Source organism: Labeo rohita, chromosome 24 (assembly GCF_022985175.1).
Source record: "Labeo rohita strain BAU-BD-2019 chromosome 24, IGBB_LRoh.1.0, whole genome shotgun sequence".
In the NCBI taxonomy this organism is placed as follows: Eukaryota; Metazoa; Chordata; class Actinopteri; order Cypriniformes; family Cyprinidae; genus Labeo; species Labeo rohita.
The window spans coordinates 28,096,560-28,120,599 of NC_066892.1; the positions used below are offsets into that span (position 1 = coordinate 28,096,560).

Below are 24,040 nucleotides of genomic sequence, written 5' to 3' on the forward strand. Positions count from 1 at the left end.
GTGATTAAGATATCTTTTAAATTTATTATTATTTTTTTATTATTATTTTTAAAATAATGATTGATGTTTACACTCACTTTTTATTTTATTTTATTTTATTTTCGAATTAAACTTTAGTGTTGCACTTGCAGAAAGATTCAAGAACAAACAAACAAAAACAATAAATAAATAAATAAATAGGCCAATTATGAATATATCATTAAAAAGTTATTTTTTCAATAATGATTAACATTAGTGCTGTGCAGCGATTAATCGCAATTAATCACGTCCAAAATAAAAGTTTTTGTTTATCTAATATATGTGTGTGTACTGTGTATATTTATAATGCATATATAACTACACACACATACAGTACAGTATATATTTCGGAAATATTCACATGTATTTACATGTATATGTTTTTATTGATATAATTAATATTGTATATAAATATGTTATTTATTTATTTGTTTATTTTATTTTATTTTTTTTACTTTGACCCAGTAAGATCATAATATTTTTCTCTTCAGGTTTATGTATTTGTTATTGCAGTCATGTATTGGGGTTTGGCTTTTTTTTTTTTTTTACGGTTTCTGCTGTTTCTGAGTGTGACTGTGCATATGTTTCTGTGAATATGTTGGTGTACACACATGTATAAATGTGTTCTCGTCTCAGCAAGTGTGAAATTCGAGTTCTCACAGTTGCGCACACACATTCACTCATTTGTACGCCGGTACATACAGTATCTGCACACCAGTGACAGAAGTTTCCCATATTTCCTGACCCACTGCTCAGTGTGGCCGTACTGCAGCGAGAGACTGTCTTTGATACGCTGATGCAACCGCTCGGTAACTCCTTCTCCAGCGTTATGGTTGATTGCTCTGAGATCGAAGCTCTGAGGTCTGGAACCTCTTGTGGATCTTCAGCGGGGCCCCTGTCCTCCGGGACGGACCACCTGCGGCATCAAGGCCTCCTGTAAACGTCCAGGCGACCTTGAGAGCTCCAGAGCCACCAATGCTTTACGGTGTTTCATCAGTCGTGTTGATGAAATCAAATGAAACTCCTTATAGTTTCTTGATCTTGGTCTTCATATCTAACCCCTGCGATGCTGAAAATGGCCTTCAAATGTCTCGTCTCAAGTGAAAACGCCGCTCATCCTTAAGTTCCTGGAGCTGAGATTTGTTAATACTTTGAAATGTTTTGTCTTGTATGCGTGTTAAAGATTTAATAATGAAAGTTTAGTTGATTACGGGAGTGTTAATGTCAGTGTCGGTCGGATTAGTCGAAATTAAGCTGAGTGTCACAGGCCATTCTGTTCACTTCCTGAAGATTCATGCTGTTCGTTTACTTTTCATGGCTGTGTGTGCATTCACACATTTCATGAGGTCTTTTACCGTGGACGCTCTGATGCCAATGCACTAAATTGATATGACAAAGCTTCTCTAATGGACTCCACTAATTACAAATTTGTCATTTTGGTGATGATTAATCCAAAATGACTTGTACTTACTAACAGAAACAGCCCTCACGGAGTGATCTAAAGTTGATGAACTATCAGTTAACAAGGTGCAACTATTTTATTTTATTTTATTTTATTTTGTTTTGTTTTATTTTGTTTTATTTTATTTTTCCAAAACATTATTTTATTATTTTATTTGTTTTATTTTATTGTATTTTATTTTAAATATTTTTTGTTTACTCTTCAAAAAAAATGCATGATGGTGCACAGTAATTTTATTTTATTTTATTTTATTTATTTATATTATTTATTCATTTATTTTTTGTTTTATTTTATTTTATTTTAATCACCAATCATGAATTTAATCAAAAATAACATTTTTTTTTTTTTTTTTAATTTATGTATTTATGCATCTTGTTTTTTTTTTATTTTATTTTATTTTATTTTATTTTATTTTATTTTATTTTATTTTATTTTATTTTTTATTTTATTTTATTTTATTTTAATCAAAAACATTTATGATGGTACACATTTATTTATTTATTTATTTATTTATTTATTTAAAAAAAACATGTATAATGGTGTGCAACGATTTCATTTTTTACTTTATTTTAGATTTTTAATTTGACTTTATTTCAGTGGATTCTTATTTTATATTTTTAAATTGATCTTAATGATTAATTTATTAATTATTATTTTATTTTATTTATTTTATTTATTATTACCATCATGCATGCAAACATGGATGATGGTACACAACTATTTTAATTTATTATTATTTGAGTTTATTTATATTATTTTTTTAATTAATCTTTTTTATTTTATTTTGTTGTTTTGTTTTTTATTTGAGTTTATTTATATATTATTTCTTTGTATTATATTTTATTGTAGTTTATTTATTTATTTTTTTAATTAATTGTTTTATTTTATTTTATTTTATTTCTTTTTTGTTGTTTTATTTTTTATTTTATTTTATTTTATTTTATTTGTATTTATTTTATTTCTATATGTATATATGAAAAGCTGTACTTTTTCCCATCCGTAGAAAGGTCTTTTTTAAGGTAAAATCCCGACGTGACCTCTGTTTAACATACAACCAGTCTTATTAATTGTCATTACATGCTAAAACTGCACGTTTCAGACACTGTGTAGTCCGCCCAACAACGCAAAGCACGTAAACAGTCATTTATTTCTGTCCAAGTATTTTGTTGTCTGGGCCATGCTGAAACTAAATCTGAGTTTTATTTTTGCTGGGAGGACGCCAGGGTTATTTTTTTGCCTAAGAGCAATTACCTTTGATTGCTCTTAAGCTGCTAAAGTTGCAAAATGACTTATAGTTGAAATAAATACACTTGGAAGGAAACCCAGCGGAACTCCAGAAGTTCATGTTTGGATGGAAAAGCCTCATTTTAATTGTGAACATGTGTTTTTTGTTCTGCTCAAACATCTTCGTTTACGCTCCGTCTGCTTTGTGTATTTTTTAGGGATTGTTGACTTACAGTAAGTGGCTTTTTTCTACCTGTGTTTTGGTTTCAGACACAAATGTAATTGCTGCTTTTGCGGTGCATAAATGTTTATACGGGGCATTTCGGTCATATGTGAGTGTGCACCTTACATTTGAGTCACTCTTTTGTGGTCATTCAAAGCCAGTTTGTCCTCCGGATTACTGAAGCCGATCTTACAAATAAACACAGTTGTGGTTTGTTTCAGTAATGCTGACGTACTCTTTCTGTGGTCTCTCTTTGTGTCTCAGGTCACTATCAGCTGTCCCCCACTGTGAATATGCCCCAGGACGACACCGTTATCATTGAAGATGATAGGCCACCTGTTCTTCCTGCCTGCCTGTCCGACCAATCGTCGACCAGCTCCCACGATGACATGGGATTTGTGACAGAAATGCCAGTATCCTGGCCCAAAGATGTCCTGATTCAGGATGAAAGGTAATGTTATCAGCTACCGCAGAATCGTGAGGACAATAATGGGTGCAGTCAGTAACATTTTCACATTTAAAGGAGTAATCGCAATCGTGGTTTTGAAAAATCGATGTCTATTCACATGAGATGAAGACTGATAAGACTTACAGTAAAAAGCAGGTCACTTTGTGCAGCTTGCTTTGGTGAGACCTTGTTTTTTCCCATTAAAAACAAATAATAAACTAATGCTAATAATTAAACAATTAATTGTATTTATTTATTTAGGATTTTTGTTCTGTAGAAAAACATATACACATAAAAATTAAATAAATAGAATTTTTAATCATGCTTATATATATGTATGTGTGTATATATATATATATATATATATAAGCATGATTAAAAATCTTAGTAAATAAATGAATAAGATTAAAAATAAAAATAAACTTAAAAATAAAATGAAATGAAATAAAAAATAAAATATAGTAAATCTTAGAAATTCTTGGGAATACTTATTTTAGGCTGTAATTAGACATTGTAACCTAGTGCATTATTTATTTATTTATTTATTTATTTATTTATTTATTTCTGTTCTGTAGAAAAAATATACACACATAAAATAAAAATTGAATACATAGAATTTTAAAAAATATATAAATAAGCATGATTTTAAAAAATAAACTAGTAAATAAATAAAGATTCAATTGTAAAAAATAAAATATAAATTAACTTAAAAATAAAATAAAATAATATAAAATAAAATAAAATAAAATTGAGTAAGTAAGTAGTAAAAAAGCAGGGTTATTATATTTAACTTAAACAAAAAAATAAAATAAAATACAATAAAAAAATTAAAACAAAATAAAATAAAATAAAATAAAAAAGATAAAAAATGCAACTTGTAACAAAACAAATACTAATTGAGGTTAAGTGTTATAAACATTTTATTTCTGCCAAAGAGTTTTACGAAGGAAACTTCTTTTTTTCTTATTTTTGTTTAGTTTAACTTGATATAACTGATAAATTAAAATAATATAATGATTAAAATAATAATAACTATATAATAATAGTAACTATAGTAATATAATAATAATAATAATAATAATACTGACAAAAACACAACAACATGACATTAAATGAGGAGAACTAATAATAATTATGATGACAACTTGATACTAAAATAACACTGTGTAGTAGTTATGTTTTTTGGTTTGTTTTAATGTAATGTTTTAATGTAATTATTTATTTATTTATTTATTCATGTATTTGTGTGTTTGCTTAAAATATTATTGATAATTGTTCTACCATGTGTTTAAGGCAAGATGAATGCGTTTCGCAGACATGATGTAACCGCGTTTGGAGATCAGCCAGAGAATCACAGCTAACTTTTTGACTTTTATGGTTTGTTTGATGAGAACTAATCACAAATGATGCTCCTTCATTTAATATCGATCTTTAATCGCTACAGACTTGGGTTCAAACGCCATCCTGCCGTCAACCCATCAAAACTACAAAAACCTGAAACCTGACATGTTTCCTTCAAGCTCAAGCAGCGAGCACCGTGTCATACTTTTATGCATTATTAAAATGTTGTGGTCTTTGTCGTTCAGTGATTCATGGATTGAGCGCATTGATTGACCCCAGCTAATGTTTGTGATTCTGCTCTGTCATAAAGGCCAAATCACAGCCCATTGTGTTTGCACACAGCGCTGAAATGTGAGATGTGCTAAATAAATGAGTGCGGTGATGGTGTTTCTGGTGTTGGTGACAGCTGTCACGTCCCAGCAGGGAGGACGATCCGCGCGCTCCTCCATCGGTGTTTTGACTTCAGATGAATGTTTGGGGCTCAGAAGCGGTGTGGAGATATCGTGACGCTGATCCTGTCTTGTATATGTGTGTTTAATAATGCATACGCTCTGTGTCTGAAATTATTACTCTTTGAAATTTAGGCTAGTCTTCAATATGGCTTTACTCTAGTAATAGTAATTTACTTGCTTTATAGTGGAAATATATACTAAATAGTGATCCTTTTTTATTACAGCTATGGTTGTTAAAGTGTTTTTTTGTTTGTTTGTTTTATAAATATAGGTTTTACAGGCTGTTACTATGGTTTTGCTACAGATAGCAAAATTAAACTGAGTTTTCAAAGATTTTTCATATGCTAGTACTGATCATGATCAGTTAATTACAAAGTGTGACTAATAATTAGACTAGACTAATAATTACACAATATTTCTTTCATTTTAATAGTAACTTTGTTTGCCAAAAAAAAGTTTAATTTTCATTTGATTAAAAGATAAATGTTGTGTCCCTTCATTTGACAACCAGAAAAATGTTCATGTTGTAAAAATATTGTAAAAATAAACTTTCATAAATTAAGATGTTTTATGCTTTCAATAATTAGACATGCCTAAACTGAATTTAATAGCAATAAAACTGAAAGTGAGAAAAAATAAAACATTTAATAGGGCCCTAAACATATACTTTTTGTTAGACTTTTAATAAATTGATGTTGAATTGTACAAGTTTCATAATTTTAATTAATTAGACTTGCTTTTTGATTAATAAAATGTAATTTACCATAAAAAAGTCCAGAAAAATTAAAACATAAAAAACTAAATTTATATTTACTGTTTTCAGTTCAATTTTAGTTCTTTTATCATTTTTATTATTTTTGTTTTTAATATTTCTATCATTATGTTTTATATTTAATTTAGTGACTAGTATTATTTATATACTTTATATAATATTGATTCATATTTTTAATTAGCTTTTATTTGTATATTTTTTAGTTTCCATTTTAATTTTAGTTATTTTATCATTTTTATTAGTTTTAATATTTGTATAATTATTTTATATGAAATGTAGTTTTTAGTATTATTTATATACTTTATATAGTATTGATTTATATTTCGAAATAGCTTTTATTTTTATATTTACAGATTTCATTTCAATTTTAGTTCTTTTATCATTTGCATTATTTTTGTTTTTAATATTTCTATAATTATTTTTATATTTAATTTAGTTATTAATATTATTTATGTACTTTGTATAGCATTGATTCATATTTCGAATTAGCTTTTATTTTTATTTTTTTAGTTTTCATTTCAATTTTTAGTTCTTTTATCATTTGTGTTGTTTTTGTTTTTAATATTTCTATAATTATTTTTGTATTCATTTTTTCACTTTTAAAATAGTTTAATAATTCACCTCAAACTTTTTTCAGTTTTTCAGCAAGTTTTTCATCTAATATGTGTAGTTATTTCTGTTGAAATTGCATTTCAGTTAACAAAACAAGACTTGTTTATTGTTTAGTAAACGATTACAACATTGAACAGGGAGTATTTAATGTTTACATTTATTGCAAATCAAAATTATGACAGCTTTATCATGAAGTTAAAATAGTAATAATACTATTAAAATAACAGATAATTTTTTCCACAAAAATTAAATACATTAATAATACTTATTATTTATTTATTTATTTAAATTATGTTTTTGTTTATGTATTTATTTAAATTATTTATTTATGTATGTATGTGTGGAAAAATTCTATTATCTGTTACACTAGATTTCTTTTAGCCCTCAGCTACAGGCTTCTTTCCTCCTGTTCACATTATTCATCATCCTACAGACGCTACAGACTCACCTGTGTGTGAATGTTTTATTGGCCACTATGGGAACCGTTCAGCCGTTTGGTACATTCAGCCCTGAATACAGTAATCTATTGCCTGTGTGTGTGTGTGATTGTGTGTTTTAGGCCCAGTTCACGCTCCTTAGGCTAAAAGAGGCTCCTAAAGCAAGTGACTTGAGCAATTCATTTCTGTCCACTTTCAGTCTCTGTCCCATGAGAAAACTTTCTCTCTGCACACTTTCCCACAGAGCCTTTAAAGCCTAGTGTCTCTCTCTCTCTCTCTCTCTCTCTCTCTCTTTGTAATGAATTCATTTACTTACAGTATGTTGTGTGTATTCTGTTTGTGATGTCACATGTTTGTCATCATGGATTGAGACCATAGCAGTGCTGTCATTCACACACACACACACACACACACACACACACACAATACAGCCTCGGGGTAGTCTGAATTATTCATGTCTGAGAGGCCTTATAAGCACACACCACTCTCTCTTCTCTCTGTTTTATACTCTCATGAAGATTTATGACAAAATTAATTTAGCAGAAGACAGACGTGCGTTTCTCTCACTGATGAATCACCTCAGCTATACATTCATACAGTACACATGTATGTATTCAGATGCAGTTACGCGTCCACTAGAGCGCGCTATCACAGGAAACTCACGTCAATTGAAAGAACACGCATATAAAATGTAAAAAACTGATATTGTTTATGATTCATTTGTTACACTGCAAGTAGAAAGAATGCCTGGCGTGGTTGCCAGGTTGTGTAGAAAAAGTAAAACACTGGGCAGAAAATGTACTTTTGTGAGAAAAGCTGTAAAAGGGGTTTTTCTCGACATCTGGCAACCGCAAACATGAAAACTCACAGAGGTGTTTCTTTCTTTCTTTCTTTCTTTCTTTCTTTCTTTCTTTCTTTCTTTCTTTCTTTCTTTCTTTCTTTTTGTGGTGAAGGATGGCGTCTCTCAGCAGTTTTCCGAGTTCACGCACAGAAGCGTATCTCTCATTAACACATTAGTAGGGCTCCTCTCAAGACAAATGGCTCTTTAGCAGGGCCAAACCACAAACATTAATAAAGTGACCTAGTTAGAGCAGAACCGGAAGCTGCTGTTCAATTGTGCATGCGTGTTTGTAGCCGGTGTGATGATGTTCATTAAATAAAGTCTAATGTTTGCTGGAGGTGTGTACATGGCTGTCTATATGATAGGATTAAAAAAAAATAGATGTTCAATAAATAGTGAAGCTTTACCATTGGCTGTTTACAGTTGCTAAGCAACACAGTAGCTTCTTTGTGCATTAATATAGAATTCAGCTGATGTGCGAATTCTGTGTGTCACAGGTCAACAATATCAGCTTTACTTTAACAGCTTTGAATGTCATCCACTTAACGATCTGTACAGTATAGTACGTTGGAATTTGTTGTGTTTGCACATGAATATAATTGTCCTTCCAAGAAAAAATAAATTGGTCTTCATATAGCTAGACATTCATTTAAAATACATAATGCAACTCAACATGTTACATCTATGGATGTCTTTGACCTTTAAAATAAAATAAAATAATAAAAATTAAAGTGGTCTCCATATAGCTAAACATTCATTTAAAATACTTTAACTCTCTGTCGTTGCAGATATAATGCGACCCAACGTTTTACCTCTTTGGCTAGCTTTGACTTTTGATTCAATAGCTCTAGTTAGCTAAAACTAAAATCAAAGAATAAAAAAAATTAAATAAAAAAAAAATAAAATAAAGCAATAAAAAATAAAATAAAATAAAAAAGTAAAATAAAGTAAAAAAAAATAAAATAATAAAATAATAAATAAGTAAATTAAATTGGTCTCCTTATAGCTACACGTTCATTTAAATGTACATACATTAATAATACTTTAACTCTCTGTCATTGCAGATGTAATGTGACACTACATTTTACCTTTTTAGTTAACTAAAACCAAAAGAAAAAATAATAAAATAAAAGAAGAAAATAAAATAAAATAAGTAAAATAAAATAAAATGATAACAATAAAATAAAATAAAAATACAAAAAAGTAAAGTAAAATAAAATCATCTCAACATATTACCTCTTTTGCTAGTGTTGACCTTTGATCCAATACCTTAAGTTAACTAAAACTAAAACCAAAATTAAAAAAAAAAAATGGTACAATAAAATAATAATAATAATAAAAAAGTAAAATAATAAAATAAAATAAAGTATAATAAAATAAAATAATAAAAATAAATAATATGAAAAGTAAAATAAATAAAATAGGATAATAAAAATTAAAAAATAAATAAATAAATAAATAAATAAAAAGGTAACAATTTTACTTAGAAATTGCTAGCAAATTTGAACAAACAGAGAGTAACAGAATATAGACTACATACGCTAAAACTTCGGTTAAGAGTCTAAATAAAAAAAAATAAATATTAATAACATATATTATAGAATTATATAACAACATATACTATAGTAGTATCTCGATACTAAAATAACTCTGTTCAATAGTGGCTGAATTTAATTCACAAACATCAAATCTGACAGCAAATCTTTTCACTCCAGACCTTTGTTCTTTAGTTTCCAGTGGTTTTGGTTGGTTTTGGTGTGTTTAAAGGCAGTTAGCTGTTATTAGCAGAGATGCCGTCTGGCCGGAGTTAATTGGACGTGTCTCTAATGGCCTAATTGAGTGTGATGGAGTGGAATGGAGTGTCTGGAAGGTCAGCTCGTGTTCAGCGCACAGGTCTGCATCACAGCTGACGGAGACACTTTTGTGATTTAACTTGTATTAAGAACTACATTTGTATGCATTAGTACTTTATTTTTGGCCTTACAGAGAACAACACTTATACAGCATCTCATGAAGGAGAATGAAGTCATATCTCATGTGTGTTGATACAGTATGTTGCTTAACTGTTTTAATTACGCGTTCTCTTCTCCCCAAATGCTAATGGATCCCTGTTGGATATGAATATTAGGACTGCGCAGGGTTGGGCTGTTTGTTTCTGCATGTTCAACATATTGCAGCCTCCTCAAGCTCATTGTGTGTGTGCTGAATCCTCCCAGATGTGCTGCACACGCCGTCCTCTGGAGCTTCACCATTCTGGGGTTCAGATTCATCTCTGAAGGCTGATGCTCACATATGCATGTAGATCCGCTTTTCTCTGTGGATCAGTAAAGACGAAGCCTGTTTGTTTGTTTTTTTCAATTCAAAGGATTAAATGAACATTTTGTCATCCTTTACAAACCCTTATGGTGTTTCACAATAAGAAAAATAAGGCCTATTTGTAAGGTTTTTTGTTGTTGTTGTTGTTGTTGTTGTTGTTGTTTTCCATGATTATTAAGCTCATTTCGGCTTCAAAATCTCATTACTGTAATGCAAAATTATTTATTTATTTATTTATTTATTAAGAATATGCAGGCCTTGCTTTTTATTCAAATAAATGTGAATAATAACTGGGGCTGTCAACCTAAACAAATAAACTAAAACAAAAAAAAAAAAAAAAGGAAAAGAAATAACCATAATGGTAGTTCAAATGAAAGAACGCAATATATAAATATTTATTATTTATCTTATGACATCTGAAGCATTGCAATATTAGGCATAACTTGCATGGATTACAATTATGCCGATTTTATAACTTTCCCATCCTTTTTCAGTTTTGATTTAGTGTTCCCATCTGTTGTAATTGCATTATTTTGTGTTCCAAATAACAACTTTTCACATGAACTGTTTCTTTAAATTAAAAAGAAGAACAACAAAGTGATAAAAAATAAATATATAAATAATACTAAATTAAATTAAATGTAATAAATAAATAAATAAAATAAACAATGAAATTAAATAAAAACTAACATGTTAAAATAAAATAAACTATTAAAATAAATTGTATTTAATTTAATTAAAAATAAAAAATAAAATAAACAATTAAACTAAATAGAGTTGTAATGTAATTAAATTAAGTAAAATGAACAATTACAATGAAATGTAATTTAATTTAATTAAAGTAAAAATAAAGTGATAAAACAAAATAAACAATTAAAATTTTAAAAAACTATTAAAATGAAGTTACATTAAATTAGATTAAATTAAATGGAGTTAAATTAAATTAAAAATAAAATAAACAATTAATTAAATTACGTTTAAAATAATAATTAGATTAAATTAAATTAAAGTAAAAATTAAATGATTAAATAAAATAAAATAAAATTGTTAGAATTAGGTTACAAAATAAAATTATTAAATTAAATTAAGTTAAATTAAAATAAATTAAATTAAATAATAAATAAATAAATAAATAAATAAAATATAACATTTTAAAATAAACAACAAACATAGCACTAGTGAGAAAACAGCAGTTTAGGAAGCATCTGATCATATTCATGTGGATGTTTGCACCAGCTCTGACATTCAGTACTCCAGTCATCAAGTCACATTACTTTTATTTATAGCACTTTATAGAATAGACTGCTTTAAAGCAGCTGCTTTACAGTATCAAACATGAAAACCAGTGTCAGTGTCACTTTCAGTTAAAATTTAAAGAAGCATCAGTTTCTACTATAAAGCAGCTTCTCATTGAGTTCATATTTTTGCTCACAAATGTCTGAACGTCAGAAAATAAAATGAACCAGAGAAGAATTCCACATCAGAGTAGGCGGAGTCACAGAGCCACACCCCCTTATTACATATTCACAACGGACCAATCGGAGTTTGAGGGTGTTTATCAGCTGCTGGAGACTTTTTCAGAAAATGAAAACGAACTTAATTTGGCCTGCAATTTCACCTGAAGTATATCAGGCCTTTATACTAGTGTGTGAGAGTTAGTCAAGGGTTGTAGTGTTTAATATTCTGGAAGTGAGAGAACAATAATTACAAGAGAGTTTGGAGAAATTGAGAGTCTAAAGGGAATACACTGACCTTATCTTCAGTATAGGCTGAGCTCTCTGTCTCTCGCTCCGCTTACGTTCATCCAGTCGATATCTGTTAGACGGCACACATCTAATCAAGCATCATAACGCCACGATCGATACCAACAACACACCCGCCTGCCCTCTCTAATAAAACACATCCTACACATCTACATGTGCAGCAAAGGCTTCACGTCACAGCAGTGTTTAGTGCTGCGCTGATATCCAGTCTCTCTGCTCTGAACTTAGTCGTTTAGATCCTCTAAAGCTTGTTTTGCTCTCATGCCGTTCTCAGAGTTCATAAGTGTTTTTGTGATTTGCGTCAGATCTGCTATCCGTCTGCAGTGAATTATGAACAGCAAGAAACTCACTCTGACTGAAAGCAGCCGTGACTTCAAACACTAAAGGAAAGTGGGGACTAAATGAAGGTTTAATGTGAGTGTGATGTTTGTAAGTAGGAGGCTCACAGGAACACGTTTCCAACCACTTTGACACTTTTCAATCCCAGGGAAAGTTGTGATGTCACCGCTTGTTTCTGGTGAGGGAATATGAGTAAGAAACTTTAAAGATTACATAAATTAACATAAATTATTACGAATAATAAAGGGACACAATCAGTCAGTCAGTCGGTTAATTAATAAAGCAGTCAAGCCATATGAGTCCTAAAATAACGTTATTTATTTATTTATTTGCTACAACAACAGCAGCAGCAATAATAATTGATAAAGCAGTCAGGCCGCAGTAGTGCTAAATGTACGTTATTTATGTATTTGTTTGTTTGTTTATTTAATTACAACAACAGCAGCAACATAATAATAATAATAATAATAATAATAGATAAATCAATTAATAAAGCAGTCAGGCCATATGAGTCCTAGATTGATTGATTTATTTACTTACTACTACAACAACAACATAATTTATTGAAATGTATGTTTGTTTGTTTGTTTGTTTGTTTGTTTTACTGAAAAACCTATATGATAATAACAATAAATTAAAAATGAATAAAATATTAATAATAAAATATTAGTATAGCAAACAACTGATGTAAAATTAACGAAGACCAAACAACAAGAACAATAATGATAATAATAATAATAATAGTAATAACAATAAATTATTAAATTACTCAGGCCGTAGTAGTGCTAAACATTTATTTATTTATTTACAACAATAGCAGCAACTTAATAATAATAATAATAATAATAATAATAATAATAATAATAATAATAATAATAATAATAATAATAATAATAATAATAATAATAATTATTATTATTATTATTATTATTATTATTATTATTATTATAAATTTAATAAATCAAATAATAAATCAATTAATAAAGCAGTCAGGCCATAGGAGTCCTAGATTTATTTATTTATTTACTTACAAAATTTACTACAAAAACAACATCATTTATTTAAATGTTATTTATTTATTTATTTTTTACTGAAAAACCTTAGCAAGAAAAATCTATACAATAATAAAATTAATTAAAAATGAATCAAATATTAATAACAAAATACTAGTATAGCAAATGACTGATGTAAAATTATTGAAGACCAAACAACAACAACAACAACAACAACAACAACAATAATAATAATAATAATGTTGATAAATCAGTTAATACAGCAATCAGGCCATATGAGTCCTAGATTGATTGATATATTTATTTATTTACAACAGCAATAATAATAATGATGATAATAATAATAATAATAATAATAATAATAATGTTGATAAATCAATTAATACAGCAGTCAGGCCATATGAGTCCTAGATTGATTGATATATTTATTTATTTACAACAACAACAATAATAATATTGATGATGATGATAATAATAGCTGATGATAATAGTAACTGCTGTCATTACCATTATGGTAATCATTTTAGAATACAATTGTGCAAAACAACTTGTTTGAAGACAGTTTGAACACCAGCAACATTTCTATTTCATGATCTGAAAGCAGTCCTGACCAAAACAGTCAATATTTCACTTGTGTTGACTGGTCCTGTCTGTGTATTTACGATACAGGAAGGTTGCTCGAACCCAATAAATGTATTTATGTAGAATGTTTTGAGGAATGGTTTGGTAGGTGGGTGCAGTCTCGGTGTGTTTACTCTGGTCATTAGTGTTACGTTCAGTCAGTCCTGTTGTGAGTCTCTGCGTCACCACATTTGGCCTCCATTTTATCCCGTCTTGCTCTGCTGTCCTCACTGTTTTTTACTCTGTTTCTGTTTATATTCGCTTGGAAACACCGTATCCAGATCTCATGTCTGAGGTGTATTATGTCCTTATTTTCTCTCAGGGCCACAGTGAGTGTGTGTTTGTTATGAAGTAAGAAGGAATCAGGGATGAATAATGCATCATTCATGCATGTGTCCTCCTGCTGCACTGAGGGGACGTTTCTGTCGGTGGATTTGGGAGCTGCTGTGACCGTGTGCTCTTACTGTAGGGAGTGATGGAGGTCTAATCCAAGGACTTGTTTATTGTTTAGACTGGAAACCCACAGTCGCTGCAAGGCTGGAGGGAAAGTGTGCTTTAAACTGAGCTGCTGAACTGAGTTTGCTGGAGTAGAGCTCAGTCTGACGTCTCTCGCACTTCAGATCCATTTACTTTTGTTTTTTGTTTGTTATTGTGTTCCTTGATTAATGTTATATTGATCATTTATTAGCTTTTTTAAAGGTAATACAAATAAGTCAACATTTCTTCTTCTTCTTCTTCTTTTTCTTCTTCTTATAGTCAGGGTTTTCAGCGACCCCATAAAAAAATAAATAAATAAAACAAAACTAAACTAAATAAAATAAAATAAAATAAAATAACAACAATGGCAGGCTATTTGTTTGTTTGTTTTTATGATTTATTGTTGTTGTTGTTGTTGTTGTTGTTGTTATTATTAATATTATTATTATTTATTGATTGATTTTACATCAGTTTGTTTATTATTATAATTATTATAATTATTATTATTAGATTAATTTTACATCAGTCATTCTCTATATTAATAATTTCTTAATACTTTTTAATATTTCTTAATATTTTATTATTTTATTTATTTATTGTTATTACTGTATAATGCAGGCTTTTCATGCTAAGGTTTTTTTTTTCAGTAACGTAAATAATTAAAAAATGATGATATCTTTCTATTTGTTAGGGTTTTTTTTCCCTTGATTAATTTTAAATCAATAATTTGCTATATTAATATTTAATTAATATTTTACTTATTATTATCATGCAGGTTTTTCATGCTAAGGTTTTCCAGTAAATTAAATAAATTAAAATAATAATAGAAAACAATGACAATATTTATTTATTTATTTATTTATTTATTTATTTTGTTTGTTTGTTTGTTTGTTTGTTTGAAATAACATGTTTCTTCATTAACATAGTAATTTACTGTTATTATTTTGTGATTAATAATTATTAATAAAATTATAATAATTAATAACAATACATAATAATACTCATATTTTATTAGTATTTATTCATATTAATATTTTATCACTAGTTATTATTAATAAAATAATATTAATTAATAATTTGTTATATTTTTTTATTTATTGGTAAAATATTTTATTAATATGTTATTTATTGTTATTAATTTTCCATAAGCTATATTAATATTTTATTATTAATATTCTTTATTGTTATTATGCAGGTTTTTAATGCTATTTTATTTTCATAAAACTATATGAATGAATGAAATATTATTTGTTTATTAATACAATAATAATAATAATAATTAATAATTAATAATATTATTTTATTATTCATTATTCATTTATTTTACATCAGCCATATTGTATTAATGTTTTTTTATGCTAAGGGTTTTCAGTAAAATAAACAAATACACTAATAATAATAAACAATGACATTATTTATTTATTTGTTTGTTTGTTTATTTGTTTGTTTGTTTGACTTTACTTGTTTGATTAATTTTCCATCAGCCATTTGCTATATTATTTTTGTTTATTACTGTTTTATTATTTGTATTTGTTATTTTATTTATTGTTATTATTATGCAGGTTTTTCATGCTAAGTTTTTTCAGTAAAAACTAAATAAAAAAAATAAAATAACGAATGAATGAATAAATAAATAAATAAATAAATAAATAAAAGCAATGACAATATTTAAGATCAATATCAATAGAATTCAAGATCAGTTAAGATCCATATAAAATTAATCATTGGACTTTAATAATAATAATAATAATAATTATTATTATTATTGTTAATGTCCTTTAATTTTATATTGATAATTTAATAAAGTAATATTTCAGTGATTGCAAACTAATTGTGTAATAAATAATAATAAGAAAGCTCATGTTTGTCTCGTCTTTCAGCACACTCAGTCCAGACGCTGACGTGGATGCCATGTTTCTGAGGGAAGGTTTCGGCCGTCAAAGCATGTCAGAAAAGCGGACCAAACAGTACGCCGATGCCGCTCAACTGGAGATCATCAAGAGCCGCAAGTCGAAGAGCATGGACCTAGGTAACATCACGCTCAACACTAGCATTCCCTAAACCACTTCCTGTCCCTTGCCTTGCTGCTTCCTGTTCCTTCGCAATCCAGCAGCGCGGTATAAGAGCCGGGGTGCGTGTGCGAGCGCTTGACGTCAAAGCTAACAGTATCAGGCGCGGTAATGGCTACACTCAAAAGAGCACGGAGAGTTGATGTAACATTAAAAAAGAGTTTTTGCATCCCTTTCTCTCCTAGCTAACACATTTATCACTCATCTCTCAAAGAAGGCCTTTAGCTCACCTCTGAGGTGGGTTTGAGGGACTCAAGGACAGGTCAGGGTGGTTGAGAGCGCACCGGGCCGTCTCAGGAGACTCGGAGCTTCTGCCGCATGGCCGCGCAGCTAATCGGAGGAGATAAAACATGGCTTTCATCCTCCTCCTCCTCCTCGCTTTATCCTCAGCCGACATCAAGACCACAGCCTCCTGAGACCGGACCGATGCCCCGCTCGCTCAAGACCAGACTAGACACTCTCTTTACACTTCACTAGCAACAGTGAAATGAGCGGAAGGTGATATAGCTCTTAAAAAATGAGAAAAAGAGGAACAGAGAATGTCTTTTGGCAGCAGATAAGACTCATTTCAGTGCCTCCTCAAGGTTTAACTGAGTTAGACTCAAGTGGATGATGTGAGTTGAGCTGTGTTACACACATCATACACGTAAACGCATTCAGTAATTCAGTATTGTTCACAATAACCACAAGTATACAGTGGTCCCTAAGTTTTTGGACACTTAAAGGGTTAAGGATGCCAAAAACTGAAAATAGTTCATGTGTAAGTGTTATTGAACAGCACATATTGTTCAAAATTGATCGTTTAAAATTTGAAACTAAATAATAATAATCAGGATAGTTGTAAATAATGATCAATTTTTTTATATATAAATCTTTTTATGAATATAAAACGTTTTATGAATACATTTTATATGAAATTTCTATATACATTACCATTCAAAAGTTTAGGCTCAATTTTTTTTTTTTTCTTCCCAGTACTGTTTTTTAGCAAGGTAATTTTATTTTAATTAAATTTAAATTCAATTCATATTTTAAATAAATGCTGGTCAACTTCAAAGAAAAGAAAAGAAAAGAAAAGAATGAATGAATAAATAAGGGTTTTCAGTAGCCACATAAAAATAAAATAATTTTATAATTATTTTTAAGTCTTAATTAATTTCAGATCAGTAATTTGCTATATTTTTAGGATTAATATTTTATTTATTTTTATTACCATGCAGGTTTTTTAAAGCTTTCAAAAAACAAAAAATAAAAAAAAAATAAAATAAAAAAGTCGATCTATCTTAATTTGTTTTGGATCAGTAATTTGCTATATTCATATTTTTTATGATTAATATTTTATTTATTTTATTACCGTGCAAGTTTTAAATGGTTTCAGAAAACTTTCCAAAATATTAAATTAAATTAAATTAAATTAAATTAAATTAAATTAAATTAAATTAAATTAAATTAAATTAAATATATAATTCAGGGTTTTCAGTAGCCCCATCAAAATAAAATAACATTACAAAGGAAGGTTATTTATTTATTTATTTATCTATCTATCTTTCTATCTGTCTTATTTAATTTTAGATCAGTAATTTGCTATATTCATATTTTTATGATTAATATTTTATTTATTTTTATTACCATGCAGGTTTTTCATGGTTTCTAAAATAAAAAAAATAAAATAAAATAAAATAAAATAATAAAATAAAATACTGTTTTCAACAATGATAATAATCAGAAATGTTTGCTGAGCAGCAAATCAGCATATTAGAATGATTTCTGAAGGATCATGTGACACTGAACACTGGAGTAATGATACTGAAAAAGCCAGCTTTGCATCACATGAATAAATTACATTTTAACAAATATTTGCATAAAAACTAAAAAAAACTAGTAAAAATATACCATTAAATTACTGTTTTACTGTATTTTTTCATAAATGACTTCTTTCAAAAATCAATAAAATATCTTACAGACTCCAAAATTTGAATATAAATAGATAGATAGATAGATAGATAGATAAATAAGAGCCTTTAATGGAATCAGTTAAAGTTAAGCAGTAGTCTGAGAAATGTCCTTATTTCTTCCTCCAGTTTTATAGAATAAGTAACTGAAATGCATTAAGAGCAGGACAGATGTGGCCCGACATTACGGCCGTTTCAAACGAGCACCATTTCAAGTCCTCTCCTCTCTACTCATTAGAAGCACATTTCAATTCCACTAAATCTCCTGTGCTTTGTCCTGATGAGCCATTTTCTTCAAATGGCATTTCCGCCTTCAGGTTGAGTATATGTTTTTGCTCCTCTCAGGCTTTTAGAAGAACACAATCTCCAATAACAGTCAAAGGACACATTTGTGAGCCAACATGGGGAAAATTACAGAAACAAAAAAAGAAAACCAGACTTCATGGTTTCTACCGTATGTGTGATAAAACCGAGAGGGACAAAAAGGAATACACCAGATTGATGGAGCTAAAACCACCTAACACGTACTGTATATCTGCCCAGCGCTTCTGAATGTAATCGCATGATAATTCATTCAATCCTCATGGGTTTTTCCACTTTGACTGTCTGTCTCTGTCTCACATCTTGTCTCACTTGCACAAAGTGATTTGCATGCCTCTCGGTTTGGCCTTTGGAAATGTCAAGTAACATCTGTAATGGAATGAGTTGCATGGTTCTGGGAATGGTGGAATGTCCTGAATTAACCAATCACAATTGTTTATGCCTCCCTAACAGTAGCCGACGAGTTTAACCTCACTCCCCGCAGAGAGAGGACAGAAGGTAAGGGACACTAACCTCACGCACGCACCGGATCTCTGTGTGTCTGGCCATGCTCATGTTTTGGTGGACTTCTAATGGTGTTTCAAAAGATTTTCAGACACATCTCTGGAGCTCTGTTTCAAAACCTAGCGTTATGTCGCTGCCATATTTACTTCACTTTGTTTAAAATCTACAGCAGCACTGTGTGTATTCCCTTCATGCGGGAAGTCATCCCAGAATGCACTGGAAGTATAGTAGGAATAAAATAGTTGACTGTAATTATGTATGTATTATGTATGAATTTTTCTATTATAATCCTTTGAGAAAAATGTAGACTCGTTATATTTATATAGTAGAACACATTTCAATCAAATTTCAGTCTAAAACATTTGACATTAGCATTAGCAACATGCCAACTGGAATCTAATTAGTATAGTTTATTCTAATTCTGTTCTAGTATAGTCTATTTCAATAGACTCTAAATAGTTTAGAAAAACTTTGTTTAAAGTTTTTCTATTTGAAAGAGCACTTGTTTGTATTTGTCCCTGGTGAAAAACCCAGCATATGCTGGTAGGCATGTTTTGATGCTGGTTTAAGATGGTCCTTTGCTGGTTTATGTGGTCTTTGACCAGCAACATCACCAGCATAAACCAGCATCTAAACATACCTACCAGCATATGCTGGGTTTTTCACCAGGGGTGTCCTAGCTTAGCAATTTGCTAATGTCAAACTCAATTGAGAGATATGCACTTATGCACCTAAGTAGTGTAGAAAAACATCACTTTTCTGTCTAACTGATTTTTGTTTTTTGATTTTAGCCAATATTTGTTTGTCTTTAGCTTAGCAACATGTTAAAGTCAAACTATTGATTGGTTGAGAATAATGTAGATGATAGCTATATTTCATTAGATACTGAAAAGTGTAGAAAAACACATTGTTTACATTTTAGTAATTAAAAATTGACACGTGTTCAATGTTTATTGTGCCATTAGCTTAGCAACACTGTAATGCCGAACTCTTGAGAGAAATATACTACAGTAGTATTTCAGCAGATACTTACTAGTTTATAAAACTTTTTAGCTTTAAGGTCAAACTGTATTTCAGTCAATTGAGAGAAACGTGGACAACCATTGTTTCATTATATAATGAATAGTGTAGAAAACATTGTTTAAAGTCCACTTCCAGAACAACAATTTACAAATAATTTACTCACCCCCTTGTCGTCCAAGATGTTCATGTCTTTCTGTCTTCAGTCATGAAGAAATTATGGTTTTTGAAGAAAGCATTTCAGGTTTTTTCTTCATATAATGGACTTCATTGGTGCCCCAATTTTGAACTTCCAAAATGTAGTTTAAATGCAGCTTCAAAGGCTCTAAACGATCCCAGCCGAAGAAGAAGGGTCTTATCTAGTGAAAAGATTGGTAATTTTTTTTCAAAAAATATAAAATTGTATACTTTTTAAGCACAAAAGCTCATGTAGCACAGGCTCTGGGATGCACGTCCATGATGCTACGAATTAGTGATGGGTCGTTCTTGAACGATTTGTTCATTTTGAACGAATCTTTAATGTGACTCGGGAAGAACGAGTCGTCTCGGGGAGTGATTTGTTCAGTCGCGCATGCGCAACATCCTATTAGGTTCTGTACTGGAATTAGTTCACCTGTTTCGAGTCTTTAGGTTTTTCGAGTCGTTATGGGGCTGTCACGTGGTGAATGAACAACTCAAACCCAAAAACTTGTCAGTGAGCTAATCATAGACTAAAGACTCAATTAATTAATCTTTTGTGTTTCTTATAGCATTACAGTTTTGTCTTGTTTGCAGTGTGATCAACGTTTGTGTAAGCAGTGGATTTTAATTATATTTTGCTAAAATGAACAAAATGACTCAAAAAAAGATTTGTGCAATTTACTAAACGAGACTCAAAGATCTGAGCTGGTAAAATGATCCAAACTTCCCATCACTATTACGAATCACATCTCAGTTCATCGTCTGTGTACTGAGTATTGCGAAAAACTCCATCTTACTTTCTCCTACAACTTGAGAGGAGGACATCGTTGTACCTTTTTGTTTGTAAACAGTGTTTACTTGCAATTTCTTAGTCTTTGCGCGTTCGCATTGTACACACTGGGTCTGTAGTTCCGCCTACATTTTGCGTGACATTTCGACGTGATTCAATAGTACATAGTGTCGTGAACGTGCATCCCAGAGCCTGTGCTACACAAGCTTTTGTGCTTAAAAAGTATAAAATTGTTATGTTCCGAAAAAAATGACAGATTGTTTCGTTAGATAAGACCCTTCTTCCTCGGCTGGGATCGTTTAGAGCCTTTTGAAGCTGCATTTAAACTACATTTTGGAAGTTCAAGATCGGGGCGCCAATGAAGTCCATTATATGAAATGCTTTCCTCAAAAACCATAATTTCTTCATGACTGAAGACAGAAAGACATGAACATCTTGGATGACAAGGGGATGAGTAAATTATTTGTGAATTGTTGTTCTGTAGTGGACTTCTCCTTTAAAGTATTGATCTAATTAAAAATAGTCAGTTTTACCCAATATTTATTTGTGCTTAGCTTAGAATCATGCTGATGTTAAACTCCATTAGAAAAAGTAATGAATTTGGAGATGAGATTATTATGAAGATACTTCCTGTGTAGGCAGTAGACAGCAAGGCGACTCGCTAGGTTTTGGAACAGAGCCGCATTATTCTTAGAAAGATAAATGAAGAGCGCGAGACCACCGGTAACAATGGAAATGAGTCCAGCAACAAGTTTAATCTGCGCTTGGAAAAAATCCTTCCAAACGGCCCCCCTTTGACTTCACAACTCTCCTATCTGTAGTTAGCTGTTAGTAATCAATCTAACTAAACCACTGTGTGCGTTGTGCTCGTTAAGGAAGTCATTTGAAGTAATTGCCATCAAATCAGAGAGGGTGTTGCTTTCTTTTTTTCCCATTGAAATGAAGTGCCACGGTGTTAAATAGACGTTTTGGCAACAACTTTTTCTGGAAAGCGAAGCGCGCTGCCCGTTCTTGAGGGACTGTGATGGAAGAAAACATTAATTATGCCGAGGGCTGCCGAAATGGGGAAAGAAACAGAGGTGTGTATGTATGTTTGCACACGTGCATGTGTGTGAGGAGAGATTGCTGAAATTCTGTTGGAAATAAAGAGCCTCGATGTCAGGCGGGCTGCTTTGGCTTACTGCAATTAATCCATCAATGTCAAGAGTCTGGAGCGAAGAGTTCTAGTTACAGCACAGGGGAACACATAGTCATGTATGGAGACCGGAGCTTCAGAGTCATGTTGTGTCCAAATTCATTCTGTCAAAAAAGTCAAAGCTTTCTCTGTTAAAGTCAACATGAAGCCTGTTCACAACCCAAAGATATCCTTGAAAATAAAAATGTAAAGCGTGAATTGACTGGATTAAGGAGTTGCGTTTTAAATATCCTATATGCAACAATAGGAGTTGCATATTAATCGTGGCTGGAAATCATCTTGCTTCCCATGTTTATTTGCTTTCACTAGTTTTACAGGTTACAAATTGCTTTTCTTGTAAATATGTCGTGGAGGTCAAAGTGGTGCATGGTGCTTGCTTATTTTGCATGCAGTGAAGCCTCTTCTGTGACGGGGCCTTTAGATGAATGTATTTTGATCAAATGATGAACTGATCTGAATTTTGAGACTGCCATGACTGGAAACTTAGTCATTCATTTTGCAGGAGGTTTTAGACCACCAGAGACATGCAAAAACTACTTTAATGGGTAAAAGGCTCTTCATTAGATCTATCAAAGGATCTGTCTCTGTGCTAAGATTTTTTTTTTTTTTTTTTGCCAGTCAGTGTTAACTGATGTTAACAAATGGAATGTTTTTTTTTAAGTGTTACCATTATTTTGAATTAGTTTTAATATGATTTTTTTTGTTTTTAAAGTAATTTATTTAATTTAGCTTTTTAGTAATGTAGTTTAATTATATATATATATATATATATATATATATATATATGTATATATATGTATATATATATTTAGGTTTTATTAATTTTTATTTCAGTGTTAATTTTAGTTATTTTAATACATCAGGTTAAACTAAATTAAAATGAGAAATTTTGCTTTTCTAAATAGCTGAAATAAATAATAATAATAATAAAAAAGTGTCACCATTATTTTTAATTAGTTTTTATATTTATATGTTCTATTTTCATTTTATTTATTTATTTTTAATAATTTAGTAGTTTTTTTAAAAAATATATATATTTGTATTAATTTTTATTTCAGGTGTAGTTTTAGTTATTTTAGTACATCAAGTTAAAATAAATACAAATGGGAAACATAGCCTTGGCAAGTAGCTGAAATAAAATAAAATAAATTAAATTAAAATAATAGAAGAGTTTTATCATTATTTTGAATTAGTTCTTATATTTATATTACCTATATTATTTTTATATTAATATATTATATTTATTTATTTATTTATTTTATTTATTTATTTTTTTTAGTTGTAGTTTTTTTTTTTTTTAATACATTGTTAAAATAAATAAAAAGGAGAAATGTAGCCTTGGCAAGTACATAAAATAAAATAAAATAAAATAAAATAAAATAAAATAAAATAAAATAAAATAAAATAAAATAAAATAAGTGTCACCATTATTTTGAAATAGTATATGTTTTGTGAATAATTTAAAAAGTTCACACACACACACACACACATATATATATATATATATATATATATATATATATATATATATATATATATATATATATATATATTTTTTTTTTTTTTTTTTTCAGTTGTAGTTTTAGTTATTTTAGTACATCAAAGTAAAATAGATAAAAATGAGAAACGTAGCCTTGGCAAGTACCTGAT

The 24,040-nt window shown here is 29.6% G+C and overlaps 1 protein-coding gene across 2 annotated transcripts in view; it reads left to right on the top strand.

The window, feature by feature from the left end:
* pard3aa (par-3 family cell polarity regulator alpha, a) overlaps positions 1–24,040 on the top strand; it is a 588,383-nt gene that overhangs the window by 362,614 nt on the left and 201,729 nt on the right. The window contains exons 15-17 of one of the 2 annotated variants that reach the window (XM_051097809.1): positions 3,192–3,378; positions 16,240–16,388; positions 19,155–19,199. In XM_051097809.1, the coding sequence (XP_050953766.1) occupies positions 3,192–3,378; positions 16,240–16,388; positions 19,155–19,199 (381 nt within the window). The remainder of the gene's footprint in view (positions 1–3,191; positions 3,379–16,239; positions 16,389–19,154; positions 19,200–24,040) is intronic. The other variant, XM_051097810.1, reaches the window with a different exon arrangement.